At 42.6% G+C, this 22,377-nt stretch overlaps 1 protein-coding gene across 3 annotated transcripts in view; it reads right to left on the minus strand.

Annotated features, from left to right (window-relative positions):
- Positions 1–139: 139 nt before the first annotated feature.
- LOC115013007 (trichohyalin) overlaps positions 140–22,377 on the minus strand; it is a 28,221-nt gene continuing 5,983 nt past the window's right edge. For 2 of the 3 annotated variants that reach the window (XM_029438941.1, XM_029438942.1), the window contains 9 exons: positions 19,168–21,975; positions 17,947–18,072; positions 4,535–4,644; positions 3,497–3,656; positions 2,559–2,721; positions 2,205–2,341; positions 1,781–1,923; positions 1,594–1,681; positions 140–1,511 (listed from right to left, as the gene is read on the minus strand). In XM_029438941.1, coding sequence (XP_029294801.1) covers positions 1,606–1,681; positions 1,781–1,923; positions 2,205–2,341; positions 2,559–2,721; positions 3,497–3,656; positions 4,535–4,644; positions 17,947–18,072; positions 19,168–21,975 — 3,723 coding nt within the window. In that variant the 3' untranslated portion in view covers positions 140–1,511; positions 1,594–1,605. Of the gene's footprint in view, positions 1,512–1,593; positions 1,682–1,780; positions 1,924–2,204; positions 2,432–2,463; positions 2,722–3,496; positions 3,657–4,534; positions 4,645–17,946; positions 18,073–19,167; positions 21,976–22,377 lie in introns of those variants that run through there. The other variant, XM_029438943.1, reaches the window with a different exon arrangement.

The raw sequence follows: 22,377 nt of genomic DNA on the forward strand, positions 1-22,377 counted from the left end.
TACCCTTTTTCCAAGAGCACCTGACATCCTTCATCTACGTTTGCACACAAGATGAAAGAAACACCCAGAACATGTAGCTTCCTAAAATGTCCACAGGGTTAAACTCAGCAGAGAAACACCAGACAGACACACGTTTAGCTCAAGTCAAGTAAATTTTATTAAGAATGTATTCACTTTAGGACACTGGCCAATACAACACAGTGCAATGTACATCTTTACTTTCAAATAAAAAAAGGACAAAAAAATAAACCCTCAAAGTAAAACATCATGTACGTAGAAACCAGGGACAATCCCCCCCGAGGACTCGAGCAACACATTCGCTTGCATTGCACGAGCGACTCTGACAATACAGGAGACGAGACATGGCCGACGAGAGGGGGCAGAGGTCAGTGCCGTAGTGCGTCAAGTGACAAAGTGCTTTGTAGAAGCGCAGCAGTGTGAGGAGGAGGAGGAAGATTACAGTCAAGTTGAAAAGCAGGTGCAAATGTTTAAATATTTTTTTTGGAGTATCATAGAGTCATTTAAACAATGTAGTGAACAGAGAAGCCAACACCCCCGACACGCTGAGCCAGTCACTTTCAACATTGTCTGCTTTGACAGCAAAGATTGTGCATGCACATTAATGGGGACACAATCGAGGGAAATTGCACATTTGTTGGAAAACCCCCAGAAAAAAACCATGATTGAGGAGTGAGAGGGTGTGTGTGAACGTATGGCTTTTAATGAACGCTTACAGCTACAATCATTCAGGGAAGACCGGCGGATTAGTGTGTTTTTATAAAAGATTGAAGAGTGTATTTGTGCTGATAAGGAGTGTGCATGATTGACAGATGCGAAGTCACTTGGCCAAGAGTTCCCCATCCCTCTTCCACAAAGACAAAAATATATTTAGACAAAAACATATATACAGTATGCAGCAACTGTGACACTGTTCGGGTCGTGTGGAGTGTAACAAAGTCTATTGTAGTGATGCATCTTTTCAAAACTAGCTCTCTGTTAAATCAATCATAATACAAATATAACGTCTTCTGATTACAGTTACTAACATGAAAAACACTGGCAATCCAGTCAGCAGTGATTTGTTCTCTATCATTAGTGTCTGAAATGTTATCCTATGGCAAAGCTTGTGTGACTCCCATCAGCTGACGGGTCACACACACATTATGTCCGACGCAGACACAGCCGACTCGAACATATTAGTCGAGTAAGGAAACTAATTACAAACAACTTCTCCTGGTCCCATTAAAGTGTTCATGTGAAGTGCAGAAGAGCTTCGACAGGTTCAAGCATGAAATGGATAAAAGCAGAGCAGCCCGATGGTTTCTTCTTCTTCTTCTTCTTCTTCCATAAGACACAGACTCTCCGTAAAAAAAAAAAGGCACCATGCACATTTACCATCCCAGATGGGAAGAGAACAATAAAAGGAAGCAGCAGCTGTAGATTCACGTCTCCTACTATCCGTGTCGAACGTTAAGGCTTCTGTTTCATAGAGATTCATCTGGTAAGGCCACCTAGAGAATCAGAATGAGAATTAGGGTGTGTGTGAGAGGATAACAGGCGTTATGACAGTGAAACGTTCAAAAGCTGTCTCACCTCATTCATTTCTTAGCTGTCATTTTCATACTGACTCAAGCGCTTCTTAGACTTCAGCTCTTTCAACCACTGGGGTGAGTCCTCCTCCCTACGCAGGTGACACACAGAGAGCAGCGTTAATACAGAGACTCACAGCTAAACAATTCTCTGCAATCAAAACAAGCTTCCTGTCGCTTGTGAAGCTTACCCGTTCTCTTTCCCACCAGGTGGGGGCAGTACACGCGCCGCCCTGGGAAGAAAGGGGGACTTGGGAGAGCGAGAAAGCTGTGAAGGAGAAGGTGTAGCTCCATCGATCTGACCGTCAGAGTCGCCCCGCTTCTTCAGCTGGGCCTGACAACAGGAATTTATTTTTAAAAACACATCACTGCATGTATACAATACAAGACCAGAGAGTCAGCTGTTAATGCACAAACAAGGAAGACATAGACATATATTTGACTATTATTTATATAATATAATATTATATCCAGAGAAGGAGAGCAAACCAAAACAGAGAGAGACACAGAGGCTGCCATCCGCGCCGCCATCTTGGATATCTGATAACTGATCCTTAGCTACAGACAGGACGGGTTGACATGAATAAATCTGATGAATGCACGAGGGAGGTTCACCTTTAAAGCTGACGGGTCCATCCCAGTGAACAGGGCGATCCTCTGTGGCTGAGAGGAAACAGCAGGGCTGGCGTCAGCTCCTCCTCTGACCTGCTGCTCAGAGTCCGAGTCAGCGTCCTTACTCTCAACCTTTGCTTCTGTCATGGGGAGAAAAACTCATTTGTTGTCATCATGCAGTAACATTAAGACGTTATTATAGGAACTATGCATGACTGATATCTGTTTTGATTAATTAAAAATAAATCTGAAGTATCCCCTGCAGTACTCCAAAGTACCACCAGGGTAACTAAAGAAGGAGCACTTCTGATGGAATACAACCGATGCAGAGTTTAGCTTCTTGTCTTTGGTGCTCACCTGTGGAGTCTCTGTAAAGCCAGTCCTCAGTGGTGCCTCCTTCTGCCTCTGAAAGCGCGGCAGTCTGAAGGCCGGCTTTGGAGGGTCGTGTCCGCGGGGCTCGTTTCTTCACCAGGTGGGCTCTGGAGCGAAGAGCGCTGGTGTCTAACAGAGCGGTCGGAGTCTGGACATCCAGACACGAGAGAACAACATCAGCCAACATGTAAACACAACGGTGGACGTTTACATATGAACCCTTGTACCTCACTTTTTATGATGTCCTTAGAGATTAAAATCTGCGTTAAAGAACTGAATTAAAATAATATCTTAATATTATTTTACACTTTCTTTTTAATCAACTTCAGTCCTGATCATCACAACCACATATTCATTCATCTTCAGCACTTAATGCCACTTTTGTATAAGTACTTTATATTTATTTTGTGTACACACAATGTGTTGATGAGCAGCAACGTTGATTTTTAATGTCAGATTAAAAAAACTCCCACTTGTTTAAATGTCCGCTTCCGAAAACTACTATACAAATACTTTATATTAATAATATTTTCCACTTTCACGGAGATAAATCTTCAAACCAAACCCAGTCCTGATCATAAAGACAAAATATTCATTCATTTTCAGAATTGTAACCCTTTAAATGCTTCTTTACAAAATGTTTTTAATGAACACCCCCCCCCCCCAAAAAACATGTTCTGCATACTAAATGCTTTTTTCAGTCTGGGATACGTCAACGATTAGCAATTACATTGATTTTGAAACTGTATTTTGGCTTAAAAGTTATAGACAATTTGAAAAAACACGACCAAAACGATTGAAAAAATGTCCCTCGTGAAGAGTTAAAACCAGCAGACCTTCAGATATATATATATATGATATATAGATACATGTGGTAATAAGTGGCGTTTATAAAGAGCTGTGTTAACTCAGATAACGCTTACATCAGGGAAAGGGAGAGGCTGGCTCTCGGACGAGGGAGGGAGGCTGTCCGGAGTGTCGGTATCAAACGGTGACGCTTGATCGCCTGGCGTGTGAAGAGGAGTGGGCTTCCTCGGCGACGGGCTGAGATTACTTTCTGAACTGGGAGTGGCCGGACTGTGGCTGAAAGAAGGAGGACAAAAGAGACGTTAAGAAACACAGAATAGAGTCACTTCTTTTTCTTTTGTTGACGTTACAGTGGGAAGATACGAGTCAGCTGACGCACTATATGTAATAACAAGTTTACTTTTCTTTATCAATTTGTATTCATTCTTATTGGTGTCGGTTAATGTTGTGATATTAAACTCTGACCACAGGAGGTCAGTGAAGTTACAGGGAAGAGGGAGTTCATTTAACTTTCTATTATTATTATTACAATCTACAAATATTATAATTATATATATTATATTGTAATTTGTGATATGATTTCATCGAGATGCTTTTACCAATTTACTATTTAGTTTGTGTTTTTATTTGATCTCTTTGTAAAGCACTTTAGTTAATGTTTATTGCTTATTTTAAATGTGCTCTCTAAATAAACTTGACTTTTATTATTATTATTATTATTATCCAGCAGTGGCTTTGTGTGGTATGGAGGTAACATCATCATCAGGCTGCGCAGCACAACAAAGCTCGTTAGCAGGATTCATGTCTGGATTTAATGTTTTCAAGGGAATCGTTTTTAATAATTAAAAGATAAAATAACATTGTGCACAGTTTGTTTATGAGCATCCACAACATAAGGAGAAGCTGCTCCCTGATGGTTTATACCGCGCTAACATATATTTTTCACTCTTGGTTCTCTTTAAACTTGCATTGCACACGTCCATGCCACAGCATAGCATCAATAGTGCAGAGCACTTACCAGTTATAGTCTCATGCTTTTTAGCAATGCAATGGACAATTCTGATAGTTTGGGAACATTAACTTGTGCTGTGTAATTGTAAACACACAGAACACAAATAGAAACTCATTTAGCACCATGACAACAGTGCGTTTACCTGTCGTCAGTGCGCAGTCCTGTCTCCCAGGTCCCATACTGACTGTCAGAGTCACGGGCCGGAGTTCCCGAGTCCTCCTCTTCACCGCTGACACTTTGCTTCTGCTGCAGCTGCAAGCAAAAGGGAGAGAACAATTATTAATGAGGACTAAGTGTAAGTTATATAAGAGTCCAAGCTTAGGAGTGATTTAGTAACTTCACAGAGCAACTCTGAGCATTAACGTGACAGAGTTTTACCTTAGTGAGGTGTGGTGTGCTAGATATGACACATGTATTTAAAAAGGTGTGATTGGTTAATAAGAAATAAAAGATAAATGCCCTTTAAAAGAACTATAAGTACTAATTCATGTCATGAACATCTCTGTTCATTACATATACAACTAGTGATATACGTTTACTGTGTGTACGCCATTATTATACTTATATCATGTATTATACTTCATCATTATGACCATGTATCATCATTAGCATAACAGTTAATTTTGCACTTAGATTATTATAATGTGTACAGTTGGATTATCTCGTTTTATTTTAAATGTGTCTTATATTCTGTTTATCCCCCAGGGACAAATAAAGTGCTTTTGAATTTGTATTGAACACTTTAAAAAGTAGAATTCACATGATGATAGTCGTTATATTTCGTTGCTTACGTTTATTAACCATGCTGGTAATATTAATACTTAATCTATTTGATATTAAAGCGGCTTTCATCCATTTCTGTGATTCTGCTGGACTCCCGTTGTGGGACTAATAAAGGTTTGTTGATAAAACAGAAAGATAAAAAAGTATTTTCACAGCATAAAAGGGGCTGAGTGTTAAAAAGAATGTGCAGAGGTTATGAGTTCAATAATTAGTACGGCCCTCGAAGGATGTTGTAAAAAAATAAAATGGCCCTTGATAAGAAAAAGGTTCCCCCCCCCGTGCTCTAAATGGACATTTATATAGTGCTTTTATAGTCTTTGCGACCACTCAAAAGGCTTTTACAACACAACCCAGCATTCACACAGAGGCTTCCATACAAGGTGCCACCTGCTCTTCAGGAGCAATAACATACACTCGGGCCGTCGGGAGCAATACGGCGTTCATAATCTTTCTCAAGGACCAGGATCTAGTCTTATCTGTAAGGGGAACTCGGATAAACTCTTTGTAAGAAGGAGCTTTATGAATACGGTCTCTGAACCCTGGTTAAGCTTCTTAAATATTTGTAAATAGTCCATTAAGATTTGTATTGCTAAACCAAGTTAATACAGTATGATTAATCGATGTCATCAGTGCTACTGAAGAGCCATCAATGACGCTAATAGATCTGCATCCTGTCGAGCTTCAGCAGTCGTCCAGTAATGGAAAGGTGAAGGGATGAGTTAATGGAGACGGGACCAGAGCGGGGACAAAATGGGTGGGCGGGTGATTGAGTGTGTGTTCGCTGTCTACTGAACCATGCTTCTTTTAATGAGGCTGGTACAGAGGACATACTGTCTCAAAAGCACACAGGGATGAACCGACAACCCCGGCCTATATAGGAAAGAAACAAAACAATAGAAAATCCTTCCGTCCTCAGATGTTGCCGGAGGGGTGGACAGAGAAATGCGATACACCTGGCTCTGTAATGGTCCAGGTTCCTCCACTGTGAGAAGAGTTCACTCGTGAGGTTTATGTGAGCAGATCAGAGTCCTCATTCTTAGAGCTTCATGAATGCGATCCTTGTTTTCTTTGTGTATGCGAGAGTGGAGATACAAGAGTACTTCAAAAAGAGCGCGAGAGAGAGACAATGAGGTAGAAAGAAGAGTGTGACTGTGATACATGTAGATTGAAGGAGCGTAAGATAGTTGAAGAAGGGAGGAAAACAGCAGTTCAGGATGTCATTCATCAGCTAAGCTTTGAGTGAGAGTCGCTCCCTGCATCGCAGAAAGCACTTCTTCTCACGTTCATCCTCTTCTCCAGGATTTACAGCAAAACAATCAATTTAAAGAAGTCTTACTGAGGCGCCTTTTATTATTATTATATAAATAACACTTTAAAGACCAACCAAATAATAAGGAAAATAATCACCAATAGGCAACAACACATCAAATCAAACCACCAATCCTCATTGTTTAAACTTCAGCCCACTATGAAGATAAGCACCTCAATCAAGTGGTCAACGTTTTCTAAATTTAAACTCAGCAGCAAAGTGACGAAGGAGATTTCTGTCCTTCAACATATTAATATCAAAGCGCAACAAGCTGTGCACTAACAAATGCCAAACTTCAGCCGAGCCAGTGACCTAATAGACAGGTCGATATACCACCTGACCCACAACACATTGCAACAAAAGGTTTCTCAGTGGTTTGGATATACTGATCAACAGAAAATCAGACCTCCGGAAATGGGTTAAAACTGGGTCATTTCCAAGATGGCCGCCGCCGGGCTTCAACATCACTAAAACAGCTAGAACTTCTTCAATAATTGTGATAGAAGCATAATTATTGGTTCTAGTCCAATTTCTTTGCCGCCATCTTGGATTTCAGGTTAAATACTGCCCAGATCTGAAATTAAACGACACCAATGGATTGCCCACCCCTTAAAACCGTGGACTAGAACCAATAATTATGTTTCTATCACAATAAACAAAGAGACTTTCTCACCAACGCACACCTGGCCAATTGCTCCGTGAAGTGGATTAGCTTGTTGGATTGTTGGTTTTGGAAAGAAATGTGAGCTCCCTCATTTCTTTGAGAGGGGGGGGGGCGGGTTCAGACATTGTTTCTGGCCCCTAACAGTGTCTGAAAACCTTTTCAGAAATAGAGAATAAGACAATCATGCCCATTTGATGCAGAAATTGACGAGGTGTGCAGAGGTATGAAGGTGGGCAGGTTTTCAACTTCTCTCTCAGCTCCAGCTGGAAACCTCAGCGTGATGTCATCCATCTGTCGTCGTACACCGATATCTCTGCTGTCAACATGCCAAAGAATCTTAAAACCAGGTCTCGTAAAAAATCCTTTTCTATCACATGTGTGCGTATGTGTTACTCAACCTAAACACACCCTCACCTGATCAGCAAAGAGGACAAATGTTGCCTTTGCTGGAACATGTTGAAGAGAGGCGCCTTTACACAGCAGCTAAAAGAAGAGATTAATGGCAGGCCGCTCAAAGCAGAAGTTGTAAAGCCTTTTAGAGGCTCTTTCATAATCTCACCGTTTAACATACAGTAAAAGAGTTCAATACTGAACCTCAATTGGATTCTTTCTACTTTCTCCATTTAAATCTACAGACAGTGCCAGTTTAGACGAGTTTATTGGCCAAACAATAACAACAATAAACACTTTTAATCTCTCCTGAATACACTCACAGGTGTAGGCTCTGCTATCAACCACAAACATGGAGAGTGTGGTAAGGCCTGCTGCACCAACAGGTCCGGTAGCAATGATGTATAGCTGACAGGACGAAGGCTTTTCCTTAATAACATTAGCAATAGCCAGCTTCCCCGAGACAGGAAGGGTGTGTCGGGGGAAACAATATAACAAAGAGCGGATGAATGGAAGGACGAAGGAGAGAAAGGGTTGATCACTAAATAGCGCTGACTGACAATCTGAGGAGGAAGGGGCTGGAACGAGGCCATGGAAACTACTACTTGATAACACACTGATCGCTGGGTGCCACACATAACCCGACGACACACTCACACAGGATGGAGTATATGGATCGCTTCAACCACAACAGTTAAATGGAAAGTGAGTGATTGCATTGCTGTTCTTTAAAAAAGGGAAGGGCTCTGCTGTAAAGCACCGAACAGATGGTCTTACATCAGAGCGCAGAACACAGAGCTGCTACTGTAGATATAATAAGTGTGTTTATATGAACACAGCAACCAAGACAAGCTTATAACCCAGTTACCCGCACTGACGAAGAACTTGTGTGCATAGAAATCTCTGTTAAAGGGATAATGTGGACGATTTGAAGTGGGTTGTGTGAGGTACTTTGACGGTCGACAGGCATGGAAGCAAAGCAATGTACTGCTGTCGACAGAGAAAACATCCAAAATATGATTGCGTAACTTTCGTCCAGTAACTTGGGCAGTAATGAACATAAGTACCTCATACAACCCCACTTCAGAACATTCACATACGTCAGTACTGCAGCTCACGTCAACATACGGCAGCTGTGTCATGATTCTGGTATGAGCTTATTCAGGGTATTGTAAATGGGATCTGACGTGACACTCTCAAATACTGTGAGACTATTAACAGCCATGAAAATACTTTCAATCACAACATTATACTTGCAGTATGCCACCACTCCCCATTCTCTACTGCTCTGCTCTTATCAATCTGGCGAGGGTGGAGTGGGAAAATATGCACTGCGTGCACTTAAGCACACAGCAGTAATCAATATCAATACCCTACAGATAATCCAAATAACTGCTCCTGCAAACTCTAATCTCATGTCAACAAATGGGCATTCTAGCCGCATGTCGGAGGGCTTACATCAAGACGAACTCTGCTCGGCAAACCCAACAGTGCTGCGTTATTCTTTCATTACACAAGTGGTTTGTGCAGACTCAGGGCTCAATGCTGTATAAAGCGTCCCGTAAGAACAGAAGGAAAGAATGTAAATACCTGACTTGGTTTAGGAATTTTACTCCGAGAGCACTGGACCTGATTTAAAGGATTACGCTCATTTCTTTCAGCCTTGTTTTCCTGGTCGTTGCCAATATGGCGATTGTTTGAGTTACATTTTTGTCTCCTAACTATCCAGATTGATGTATTTCCAATTTGTTGGAAGCCCTGTTGTCACCTTAGTTACTTACTATTCATAATTATAATAACAGTTAAAATAGCATTTACCCAGAACCTGACCGAGCGTCTTTTTGTCTTTATGTATTGTTTTAATTTCTCCTTGTGGGATAATAAAGTTAACTCAACTCGCTCTTCGCACTTATGATTTACTATATTTGTTTGAACTTTAGATTTTTAACACCTCCTGTATAACTTAAACTGGTGGTTTCCAAGCGTTTACGACTTGTCTTGACGTGTATCCACCAGCTCATGACACCAGGCAGCTCATTTCAAAGCCTGGTCGACATGATAAGTCTGCAGTTTATATCAACACAACATGTGAAACGACACAAATGCTTAAATAGTTTAGGGACTTGGAAATCTTGTCATCTTGCAAAAGTATTTGAAGTTATGAGTGACTGTAAATATAGATGTAAATATCCATCTTTATATACTTGTATAGCCATACGAGAAAATATAATGGAGTGCCAATTCAACTACTAAGGCTAGACAATAAACTCCCAATATAAATAAGCATTCATAATAATAAGACCGGCAAAGTGTTTCTGGTTAACTAGATATTGACTGACCGTCTAACAACTCTATTGCCGTCACTGCACGGCCATGCTTATGCATAAAGTAGACCATTAATCACTTTCAGCTGTCATACACACATTGAGATTTCTATAATTTCCTATAATAAACAGCTAAAGCTATTCAAAGCAACTCAATACCAAATACATCTGCATTGTTCTCTCTCGGCATGTGGCAGGTATGCTGCAGTTGTCACGAGTATTCAATGTCAGGTATGCTGCAGTTGTCACGAGTAGGTAACACTTTATATGGATAGTCCGCCTACAAATACTTCTGAGAGTGTTTGTAACATTTTAACAGAATATTAATTGAGATTCAACAACTGTTTTGCTTCGTCTTTAAACATTTAAAGAGATTATCTATAGAGTATATATGACCATTCAACCTACAATATAAAAATGAGCAAGTTCAACTAAATATTCTGAGAATATGTAGATATGTTCATGAATTGTCTCGTGTCCTCTGAAGACAAACTGTTAAACATCTAAAGACAAAAGCAAAACAGTTCAATCTCAAGCAATAAACTGTTAATGTATTTGTAGGCGGACTATACAAATAAAGTGTTACCCAATGTCACAATGCAAAGACCCACATAATAGTTCAGACACCAGAAAGTCTCCGTCTCTGGACATACAAACATGTTTGAACACGTTTGTGCTCAGGGAGACATGGGTAGTACAGATTTCCACATCCCCTGCTTCCTCACTTCGATTTACTGGCTACTGCCCATTACCATTCAGCCATTACTGACCTCGTACTGTCATTCAACCACTTAACATCGGCCCAGTGGGGAGGCACAACCACAACCACAGTTGATGATGTCTAAGACTTACTAAAGACATCACAACACAACTGACAGCCACACAGACGTCATGAAAACCCCTCTTATCTTTAGGAGTTGTGGACTCATGAGGTGTTGTGCAGTTCAGCAAACAGGCGTGACCTAAAGATAGGGACTACTTCACTGAAATGTATCCGTATCCCTACATGGATTTCTAAATCTGTCCTTTATATAGAGCAGGTTAGATGTCAGGGTGGAGACAAGTGATAGGAAGCAGATTTGTGTCTTACTAATACAAATACAATCATTCCGAATATGAATCGTACTTTCCCTTCTTTTGACAATCCTTGAGCCTATTTTTATCACCAACAACACAAATAGCAGGCGACACGATGACCTGAAGAACCAGTATGACAACAACGTTGCTAAACAAAGAGATGGACAAAAAAAGATTTGCATTGTGCGAAGGACAACATAAAGTGCTAAAAGCTTAGCAAGAGATGGATGGGAGCAGGGAGACAGATGGATACGTTCTTTACATGTTTGACTGGAGACCAAATAGGAGCAGCTGTTAACTTCGTGACATTACAGAACTGCATGGACATTACTGCAAAATGACTTGAATTCCACTTGTGCTTTATTTAACTTCAGAAGATGTTAAAGTGATACTGCTGAGCATATAGTGGACTGACTCTACGGGACAGTAATAAACTACATTGATGTCTGGCTATACTTTGATTGGGGATGTCGGAGAATATTCTTGACCGGTTACGCACGTCGGTCTATATGTTAATTTAACATGGGCACCAAAAGGACTTCAGACGGGACGCAGGGCAGCGAGCCCTGTGGCGTCGGAGAGTGTGTGTGTGTGTGTGTGCAGCTGTGTCGCTCTCAAGGCGAATTCAAGAGCAGATGAGAAAGCAGGCAATTGCGTATTGAAAACTTTTCACTTCAGAATCGATGAGTCATCCGATCGGCCTTTAGACACTGATCGATTAGAGCACTCGACCTGATCAAAATGCGGCAATAAACTTCAACTAACAGGAAATAAAAGGCAAGACATTCACAACACGAAAGGGTAAAAGTTTAGCGCGTCTTAATGGTTATAGTTCACGTCATTTCCCCTTTTTCTTTCTTAAAAATGAACCAGGTAGTTACAGGTTAAAGCTTGGGTAGGTAATATTGGAGAAGCCAGCAAGAGTAAGCTGCATTTTTTAAACGTTAAAACCAAAAATGCCCAATGTCGCCAACTCTTTTCCAAGTAGCTAGCAGCACTAGCTCTAAAACTCGCTTAGTCGAGCAAGAAAGTTGCCAAGTTTGCAACGGATTTAGCCCAACTATCCCAACTCCAAAGCCACTATCGCAAAATGATCATAAGAATGTAAACAATGAACACGGCTATTGTTAGTACTCACAGCTATCAAGCTAGCATCTTGTGGAAGACTCCTGTGACGCGCAATGAGTGCAGGTAGACTTATTACAGCCACAGATTCTGGATTTTTGTCCTTTTTTTGTCAGAACATTTGATTTATTGATTGCCGTCAGGATGTAAAGAGTATTTCCACAAACACAAAGTTTTTTCTAAAAGACATTACCCCTCTTAGCTTTAATGGGTGTCGGGCTATCATAAGCAACATTTTTTTCCTACTTTTGATTATTTGCGATGGTATCAGTGGTTAAATGCGGTACTGGTGCTTCCCTGGTGTGGGTTTGTACTTTAAATGTGTGTGTTGTCTTACAGAAGTGGGGGTGTTGGGTGCGGTGCGCCTGCGTAAGGACAGACGTTGCTGGCTGCGCAGTGAGAACCTGCGGATGGACTCCCTGCTGCGGGAGGCCAGGGAGCGCAGGGAGTTGGTCCTCTTGAAGTCGCCAGTCCCGTCCTCTCCCCGGCCTCCCCTCTCCACCGAGCTGGACAAAAAGCCGAGTGCCCCGTGAAGGGAGCGACGGACATTTCCAACCCAGCCTGACATCTGAGTGTGGGCCACTGACAGCTTGTCCCCCATATACTCCATCACAACCCACTACTGGCGAGGCCTGCTGTGTCAGAATAGAGTCTGTGAACTGTGACTCTTGTTATCACAGCAGCAGGGAACCATTAGAGTCAGTCCAGGGACGGTGTCGTAGGTATTCACTAGTGTGTGTTGCTGGTTCAATACTGCAGCAGTGAGGGAGGTGACAGAGAGAACAACAACACAGCTTAGCGAGTCCAATGTTGTGATGTTGATGGCGTCCGCTGCTTACAGCACTGCAGCACGGATAACCTCAGTCAGACACAGGATGAGCCTCTCCTCAGTTTCACTTCTAAGTGGCCTTTCTGCAGTACAGTCCCACTGGAGCCGTCGGGACTCTGTTTCAACTCATCACTGTCAAGGCTGCAGCCCGTCAGCCTGAACTGTATTGTGAAGCTTTCTAACGTCTATTTCGATGCACACAAGATATGCTCGCTATGATATGACACACCGACAGAGTGGGCACGTAAAGGTTACGCAAGGCCAGCACTAACTATTAGTTATGCAGGACACAACTCTACAAGACAGCCTGAAAAACTGCTGCGCTATCTACCAACAGGTTTCCCAGCCATGTTTTTCTTATACATTTCCATTATGTAGCTCCACTGTGCTAATAATACTAAGTATGAAAATTGTTTTTGTTTTTTTAAACAATGCTCTGTGACACCTCTGCAAATTCTCCAGGTGTGAGCCTCTCTGTCCTGATCCCAGCTTCAATTACAGCTGATCTGACACCTTTCCCAGAGCTGTCGATGATGCTTTTCCTCCGAAACAAGGCCCGGGTTTAAAGTTGAAAAAAAACATCCATCCAACAAGGTTACATATCCTGATACTGTGCTGCTATCCTCTGGCAAAAAGCTGCAAGCAGAAATGGTGCAGGACAGCTGGTGGCAAAAGGAAAGCTGCTGTTGTCATTCGTATTCCACAAGAAAAACCAGAGGGCAAGCAACGCAGTGCCAGAGAGCAGAGAGCTCTGTGCTGGGGGAGTCAAATCCAGAGAAGAAAAAGAGGAACATAGAGAAAATGTTTCTCTCCTCGCCTTTTTCTGCAGGTACGGGCAGGTAGGAGAAAATGCGTCAGCAGTGCTGCTCTCTGTACTCAGCGCTGTAGGACTCACCGTCAAGGAGAAACTGGGTGAAGAGAGGGAGTGTGGAGCAGAGTCAGGGAGGGAGAGAGAGAATGGGAGGTCCCTGATTCAGAGCGGGAGGGAGAGAGGACGGTGATATATGTTCTGTGGTGCACTATCGCTCCAGCCTGATTCAATTGCAGGGCAAGGCAGTGAAGTGTCCGAGCCAGAACAGGGAGGAAGTGGAAAACAAATGTAGAAGGAAGGATGAACGATGGAAATTATTGCATATGTTGCTATTACACAGCAACCGCTTTCAAAACAGAAGGAGAAAGCCAGGGAGAAAATGGGGATGACACATTTAGATAGGAAAGAGCACAAGTGCATGATCATGTGAAAGAAGAAACTATAAATAGATAGATTGAAAAGACAGGTGTGGCTCTACCAGTGAAATGAGATTGTATGCCAACCAGTTTGCCAAAAGCAAGAATCACAACAGTCAAGTGAATGTTTGTTTAAGTCAGACTCATGCAAACAGCCGAACAGACCAGAACACACTTTCTCACTTCCTACAGGTTAAACTCTGAATAAAGCCACAGCAGGCGACGCCAGAGTCAGACGCTCTTCAGAGAGTTAACCTCAGAGCAGAGGGGGACAGAGGGGATCATGAAAGCTGAATCCCTGTCCACATATGCCCCCTACAGGTAATCTGATTAACTTGTCTTTGAAGTGCTTTGCTAAAGGCAAGTCTGCTGTGATTTTCTCACACAGACTGTGTGCTGATGGACTCTCAGGACTCTCAGGACTCCTCAGCCTGTAAATGGCTGCTTCTTCCTCCGTCCTACTAAGAACAAGGTGACACAGCCTGACAAAGCTGAATGACTCATATTACAGATCTGGGGGTTACAGCTGTATTGGGTGCATCAATATTATTACTTTCTTCAAGCAAGTGGTACCAAAAATAGATTAATATTTTACTACTATTCTGTTTTCTCAATATAATCATTGAGATAAAGTGATTAATCATTTCAATCTTCATTTGAAACATTTGCTGGTTCCAGATTTGCTGCTTTTCTCAGTAAAATAAATAATTGTAAATGTAATACTCTCGGATTTCTAACTGTTCTAGCAGTTTGAAGATGTCACATTAGCCAACAGAACATTTTGGTGGGTAATTTGCAGTCTTGACCGCCATTGTATAGACAAAGAATTGTTAATAAGCGATGATATAATGATGAAAGTATCATTAGTTGCGTTGGATGTCGGCATCGGACGATATGAACATTTAAAGTAACGATTCACGATAATCATCAAAATATGCTTAAAACTCTTAAACTGGCACTAAAACATACTGGAATCTCTTTACCTTGTATTTGGTTAGACACTCATTTGTTGTTTCATCACAGAGATGACGAGATAAGACAGCTTTTCAGAGTCACTCAGGTGAAGATATTCACAATTATCCCGATAATGGAAATTCAGTTCCGTCGATCAAATACTATATCATTACATTTACCATTAAACGCACATTGCTAGCTTAAATGAGAGATGACAGGAAGAATTCCCTCTACTGATTTTAATAAAAGGATTGAAATGAAACTGACAGAAAGAAGCCAAGACGCAAGCTGCATCTTACTACTGCTCCCAATTTCCCTAATATCCCCCTCCTAATACAAAACGTCACCAACTGGGAGGTGAGTCATGGCTGCTCATCACTTCCCCTCTTCTGCTGACATCAACCATCTGTGCGCAGCCCCGGCAAGAAACCCAACCAGCGGCTACACAAAGGAGATGAAATAGGATGCCGCTAAAGTACATACAGCTATATAACTACCTACATTCAGTATTATAGAAGAGGATGTATGCATCTTACAGAGACACATCTGTAATAAGAGAGTCGTGCTGTCACTTACCCAGAGGCAGTGTGGAGTCAGGCAGCATGACCACACGTACAACACAGCTCTCAGCCCGGTGCCCATCGCTGCTCTGCCCCGCTCGGCAGCCTTAGACCCTCCAACTTATACCAATGAGGTCACCACATAGCTATTATCTCATCGTGAGTCCGCCAGTCAATATAATGTAGGGAAATTAATCTGACGTCTGCTAACACTGGTGGATCTCGCCAATATTATAGCATTATGAGTACCTGCTACCATCAAGAAGTACTGCTGGATCAAGGGAACATTTATCTCAACAATCACAGTAACTCCCCTGTAACAGTCCCTTGTTCTGCCTTCTTGCTTTTATTGTCTTATGTGATAATAAACTGGATATCTTTTGGTTTTGGGCTTGTAGTACACCAGCTCCCTGGGCTTTAGGAAATTGTATTTTCAGAGAATCATGAAAATTAATAGACAAAATAATTGATTCTGAAAATAATCATTCTTATAAATGTTTCTCTTTTATTTAAACTGTACACAACAGTGTCATTGGTCAAATTCAGCAGTAACACGGGGCAGATATTTGAATTACAAATGTCCGTAATGTTCCTGCAATTCAATAAGTGATCATACTTTTCCTGAAAGTAGTTATTGGCCCATCGCTACAAATACTTCATAAAAAAGGGTGAAATCCCACATTTTAAAGAAATGTGAGGAGGCGGTCTGTCCTCCACTAAAGAACTTTTTTTTTTTTTTTTTTTTTAAAGAGGTTTTATTTTGAAAAATCACCGGATACATCCGTCTGTGCGTCTGTGTCTCTTGACACGTCAAGACCAAAAGTCAAGAAGCTCAAGAATGAAGTCCACAAGCAACAATGAGAGGAAAACAAACGTCTTTAAAGAGCTTTTTTGGAAAAGGGAAAAGACCCAATGAGGAGACATTTAAAAGACGTGTTTATCGCTACAGGTGATTCTCATGCGGCGCTCTGCTTAATATACAGGCTCACACATGAGGCAACGAAGACTTCAAAACTGCTTAAAAGACGAGCCCTTGGAGCTTTTTTGAAAGCAGAAACATGAACAAGAAGGACATAAACAATTACTGATGGCCACCACATCAACACATGCGAGTGCACTGAGAGCGTCATACTTAGTGACTAAACGTGTCGCTAAGAGAAGAAACCTTTTACTATTGGTGAAGAAGTTATCCCTCTATATTGGACCGGCTCGTTGCAGAGACACAAGCTCAGGGCTCCCACTAATCGAGCGTAATGCTGAGTTTTTTAATGCATTTTATATTTGTTTTTATATAAACATAAATGTATAATTTTATTTTGTCATATTTAATGCAAAGACACCACTTTAAATAAGTCAAGCATAAAATCAACTAAAGAAATCTTAGTCGACACCAAAACTACCGATTAGTTACTAATCGACTAAGAAGGGGAAGCCCGAGTGTGTTCTTGTGTCTGCTGCCACCTTTCAAAGCACAGCAGATGACTGTCACTCATCTTATTTCAAACCAAAGAACAAAAGCACTGAAAACAGCAACAAGGAACGACACACACCGACACCAGGAAGGGTGTCCCTCTCAAACTGACCTCTAGATGGTGGTAGGGACCTTGAACTCACGGTGACTTCACACTGAGCTCAGTGTCACGCAGTGTGCAATTATGAGACACAATAGACTGTACTTCAACCTGAGCCTACAATTACAGTCTCATGGACAAATAAGCTGAGCCCCACCCTGCATATTAATAAACCCTGTACATTCTTGAATGTAGCTGACACATCTCTGCATGTGTGTAGGTGCAAAGATGCAGACACATTTCCCCATTTCAAAATGTAAGAAACAGATACGAATAAGAAATAATAATAATTAGGTATGACAAATCAGCAGCGAGGAATACAGTCACACAAATATGACGCGTCTGCTCGGCTGCAGGGTCCATTATCATCACATGCCATTTCTCTTCCCAGCGTTCCCTGAGTGATGCGGACAGCAGTGAGCACATGTACTCGTTAACTATTCGGCTAATCCAATCCTGAATTACAGGCCTGGGATGGGTGGAGGTGAGTTTAGAAAACTGTGCCATCAACATTAGTCACAACTCTTAACCGTCTGCGCACAGCAGCGCTGTTACGCAACTAACTGCATTCCCCTACTTTCTACCTCCCGTCTCTCAAAGACAAACCGCTCTGGGGAATAACTAGTTACAAGTAACCGAGTAAGGTAAATAAATACAATTATTATCCGTTAGTTACTAAGATAAAATATGTAATAATAATATCCCGTATAAACTCAAGTTCACACAGTTTTCCTGACTCACCCAGCGGATGTGATCTTCCTCTCGGTGGGCGCTGCGACTCCTCATCCTGGAAAGGCTCGTCTCCACAGCGCTGCTGGAAGGAGCTGATCGACGTGACACACTGCGAGAGCGCATCCTGTTCAACTCCTAACACACACACACACACACACACACACACACACACACACACACACACACACACACACACGCACACGCACACGCACACGCACACACACACACACACACAGTGTTGTAGTGTTTTGTGAATCTGTGAGATAAATGATCGTTTTGATGAACCCCATTCAGAACTTTTCCCCAGGTGCAAACGTGTTGCTTTATTTTCTCAACACTCTTGGTACACAGTGAGAATATAAGTTGGACAAATATTTAACTGCTGGACTATTTATTACACACAAACAGCTGCAAACTACAATCCCCCAGAACAGAAGAAAAGCTTAACTGAGTGAATCAGCATAGATTAAACGGGCTTTTGACAGACACAAAGTCATTACACTCTATTAACATCAGTCAGATGATTGATTCGGATATAAACAGAATCCTCTCATTGCGCAGAGCACGACTTTCTTTTTATGGAAATTAGCGTACTTCTTTTCTCTAATTTGCATTGGTTGCTATTTGCTTTATAGCAATGCATTATGGTGAGTTCATTAAAGACAATGTCCCAGGTGAAACGGATCGTGGCTTTCACTCAGTTGTTATTTATTCAGGAAACAATCACTTTTGAGAAGCATAGGGAGAGAGCAAATATGGGTGGATAAAACAGTCCTGTATGTGTTTCCACAATGGGCTGCTCCCACGTTATTGCCACAATAATTCTTTACTTTGTAAAGATTATGTTCATAGATGCTTTAGGAATAATATTGTATTGGGTGCCCGTGCTATCGGAGAAGGCAAATCATATGCAGCGCCCTTGATATCGAGATAACAGATACGGGCAACAATAGAAGGCTAGGCAGCTCAAGCGTGATATTTTCTTTTCGATACCTTCATGTAGATAAACAAAGTTTTAAATATAATTACCTACATTAGAGCTAATCAACATGCAACACAAGGGGCATTCTCTAAAAATACCCATGTTGCAGCTTTTTCTTATCTGAGGCTTGAGACTTGGCTTGGTGAAGACCTCCGGCCCGCACAAACTAAACGATATTTGTAAACATTTACCAAATGAAATGATTAATCTGTGCCTCGGATAGTATTTCATGGATATCTGTGACTCACCTGAGCTCCCTGTGATCTCCTGTGGGTACGGACGTCTATCCTGCCGCCTTGAGGCTGTGGCTGTGGCTGTGGCTGTCTGGGGAGCCATATCTGCTCTGCAGGAGCGCTGCTGGAGACTCCACCTGGAGAGCCTCCACCTTTGGCCTCCGTCCGGGGAAGAGGGGCCAAGTTAAGTGTTTCCTCCTGCCCAGCAGACCAGTTCCTCTGTGGAGCCAGGAGGCGCTCTTCCTGCCTGAGGAGGAGCTGCTCCAGGCTGAGTTTGTTGGCATGTTTTTTGGGTTCAGCCACAGGTTTGTCCACAGACATCTCAACAGGCCGCAGCTCCCACGGGTCCTGAAGAGATGTCGTCCATACTGGACTCGTGAAACCTGCTGAAGTCTGAGGTGGCATCCTCCAGCTAACGTCTACATCAGGTGTAGGCTGTAATCTAGCTCCAAATGCAGCGTCTACACTCTGAATGCCAGAAACGGGGAACAAGTCTTTACTGGGGGAGAGCTGAGCTTGGGAGGTGAAAGAGTCTATGTCAAGGATGGGGGGTTTGTAAGACTCCTCTGATCTCGGAGATGGCTCCTTCCATCGTGTTGCAAGGTCACTGCGCTGAGGACTAGCTTTGGAAAACGAGGCATTTCGAAGCACAGAGTCCAGATCCACCACTTTAGGCCTGAGATGCGCGGACTCTAACCTCGCCCTCTCCTGTTCCTCTTTCTTCTGCCTCTCTTTGAGTCGCTGCCTCTCAGCTTCTTGCTGTTTGGCTATGTGTCTCATTTTCTCTGCCTCCTCCCTTTCCATCCTCTCCCTCAATCTGCGTTTCTCATGCTCGAAAATTTGTTGTCTCTCCCTCTCTGCCTGCTTTTGCTTTTCAAACTCCAAAAGCTGTCTTTTCTCCATCTCTTTAAATCTCTCTAACTCCTCCTTCCTAAGCTTTTCCTTCTCCATTTCTCGTTGTCTCAGCCTCTGGTTTTCTAGTTCCTGTCTCTCAATATCTAGTTGTCTCTGTCTGTCCCTTTCTAAATCTCTCTGTATTTCTCTCTGCTTTTCCCTCTCAATCTCTTTCTGACGCTCCTTCTCCATCTCCCTTCGTCTTTCCCTTTCTTTCTCAAGATCTTTCATTCTTAACATTTCCTGTTCTAAAGCCATCTGTTTTATTTTCTCTGCCTGCTCTCTCTCCATCTTCTCTGCAAGTCTCTGTATCTCAAGCTCCATGATCTGCTGCCTCTCCTTTTCTTTCTGCTTCTGTTTTCCAAACTCTAAGAGCAGCAGTCTCTCCTGCTCTTTGATTCTCTCCACTTCCTCCATTTTCTGCTTCTCCTTTTGGATTTCCAGCAGCTGTCTTTCCTTGTCTAGCTCTCTCTGCCTCTTTTCCTCCCTTTGTCTTTGCCTCTCCTGTTCACGCTGTCTCTCCCTTTCCAGCTCTCGCAGTTTCTCTCTTTCAAGCTTTCTCTGTCTATCAAATTCTCGTCGTTTTTCTTTCTCAAGTTGTCGTTTCCTTTCTTTTTCCATTTCCACGAGTCTGGCTTTCTCCAATTCTTGCAGTTTCTGTTCCTGTTCAAGCTCTAACCTTTCCAGAGCACGTTGTTTCTCCTCAAAGTCCTGTTTCTCCTTCTCAAAGGCTTTCTGTCTTTGCTTTTCAAATTCTCTTTGCATGTCCCTCTCTTTCATCCGTGCAAATTCTAAATGTGCTTCTTTCTCCATTTCCAGCTGTCTCCGTCTTTCCCTCTCAAGCGCTTTCATTTTTGCCATGTGTCTTTCTGTCTCCTTTTTAAGTTCTCTTTTCTTTTCAACTTCCATCATTTCATCGGCCATCTGTCCGTCTGACACTGGTCTGATGTCCTTGTGCGACATGTGACTCCTCTTCATCAACTCTTCAACTTGATCTCGAGAGTTATTTACAAAAGCTTCATCCAATGATGGATTCCTCCTTATTGGAAGAACCTTCCCTTGAGAGCTGCCTGGTGCAGACCTCAGAGAGAAATCATCAAAGGGCATGTCCCCCGTGTACGCTCCTGCATCTACAGGAGAAACTGGCTCCTGTATTTGTCCCGTCAGAGCAAAGTAGGTTGCCCTGGGTTTTGGCTGTTCTTCTGTCTTCAAACGTTTAGGAGCTGCAGCCACTTCCTCCTGCTCAGCCTCTCTCTGCCTGTCCTGCTCAACAGCCACTTGTCCTTCCCTTTGTGATTCCTTTTGCATTCCTATCTCCACACTCGCCTCTTGTTCAAGTCCTGTATGGCTCCACTTAGGTAATGCTCCGACTCTCAGAATACGAGGCTGCTGTTCCGACCTCTCAGCAAACGCTGCTTCGCCTTGTGCTGGACCGGTCCTCTCGGCCACCGGCCTGCTCCCTTCCGAGCGCCTGGAGCGTAGCGTCATGGCCTTATCCTCCCACAGAGCTGAAGGGATGTTCTCACTCACTGCCCTGCTCTCTTCTACTGCCTGCACAGTGTCAAAGGCATGCAACACCCGCAGAGGACTTGATGGAGATACAGGCTCTTTGTAGGTGGCGGTGACTAGAGTTCCCTCCTCCTGGCCATTTCCTCTCCTAAAGGACGGGCTACTGAGGGAATCCTCAGCCTTGTTTGCAGGTTTGTCCTCCTCCACCATCAGCACACTGTGCCTCTCCACAACATGTTCAAACAAGGATGCTCTCACTGTCTGTACGTCACTACTGGGACCACTTTCCTTGAAAGTGGCGGCAAACGTCTGTCCCGTCTCAGGCCCTTCGGGCGTGGAGGCCTTTATGAGCTGCTCTTGGGCGTCTTTTAAATCTTCAAATGTCCTCTGGTCACTGGGGGTGATAGCTGACTCTTCAATCTAAGGAGAGTCAGAGATATACTGAGAATTGTTAAGCGATAACAGCTTAATGAATCATCGTTCAATGATGCTTTTTCCTCATTTGAACACTATGTTACAACAAATATGGAATCATCTGACAGAAATAAGCTTTAGAAACGAATGTGACGTGACAACATAACTGGAGAAAATACAGCCCTGAAAGGACTTAAAGTGATTGACAGCATAGCAAAGCTGTCCTCTTGTTCTATGTTGGCCTCATAACAGTGGGTGTGGTGCAGAGGTGGTAATCAAAGCTTCTCTGTGTTGACCTTTTCCCAGTGATCTCCTCTCTGCGTGTTTCATAACTGGCAGCCACGGGGGATGATTAATGTGCCCGCTGTCTTAGGTTTCACAGCTTTGTACATCTATGGAAGTGACAAT

The sequence above is a fragment of the Cottoperca gobio genome, chromosome 9 (assembly GCF_900634415.1).
Source record: "Cottoperca gobio chromosome 9, fCotGob3.1, whole genome shotgun sequence".
In the NCBI taxonomy this organism is placed as follows: Eukaryota; Metazoa; Chordata; class Actinopteri; order Perciformes; family Bovichtidae; genus Cottoperca; species Cottoperca gobio.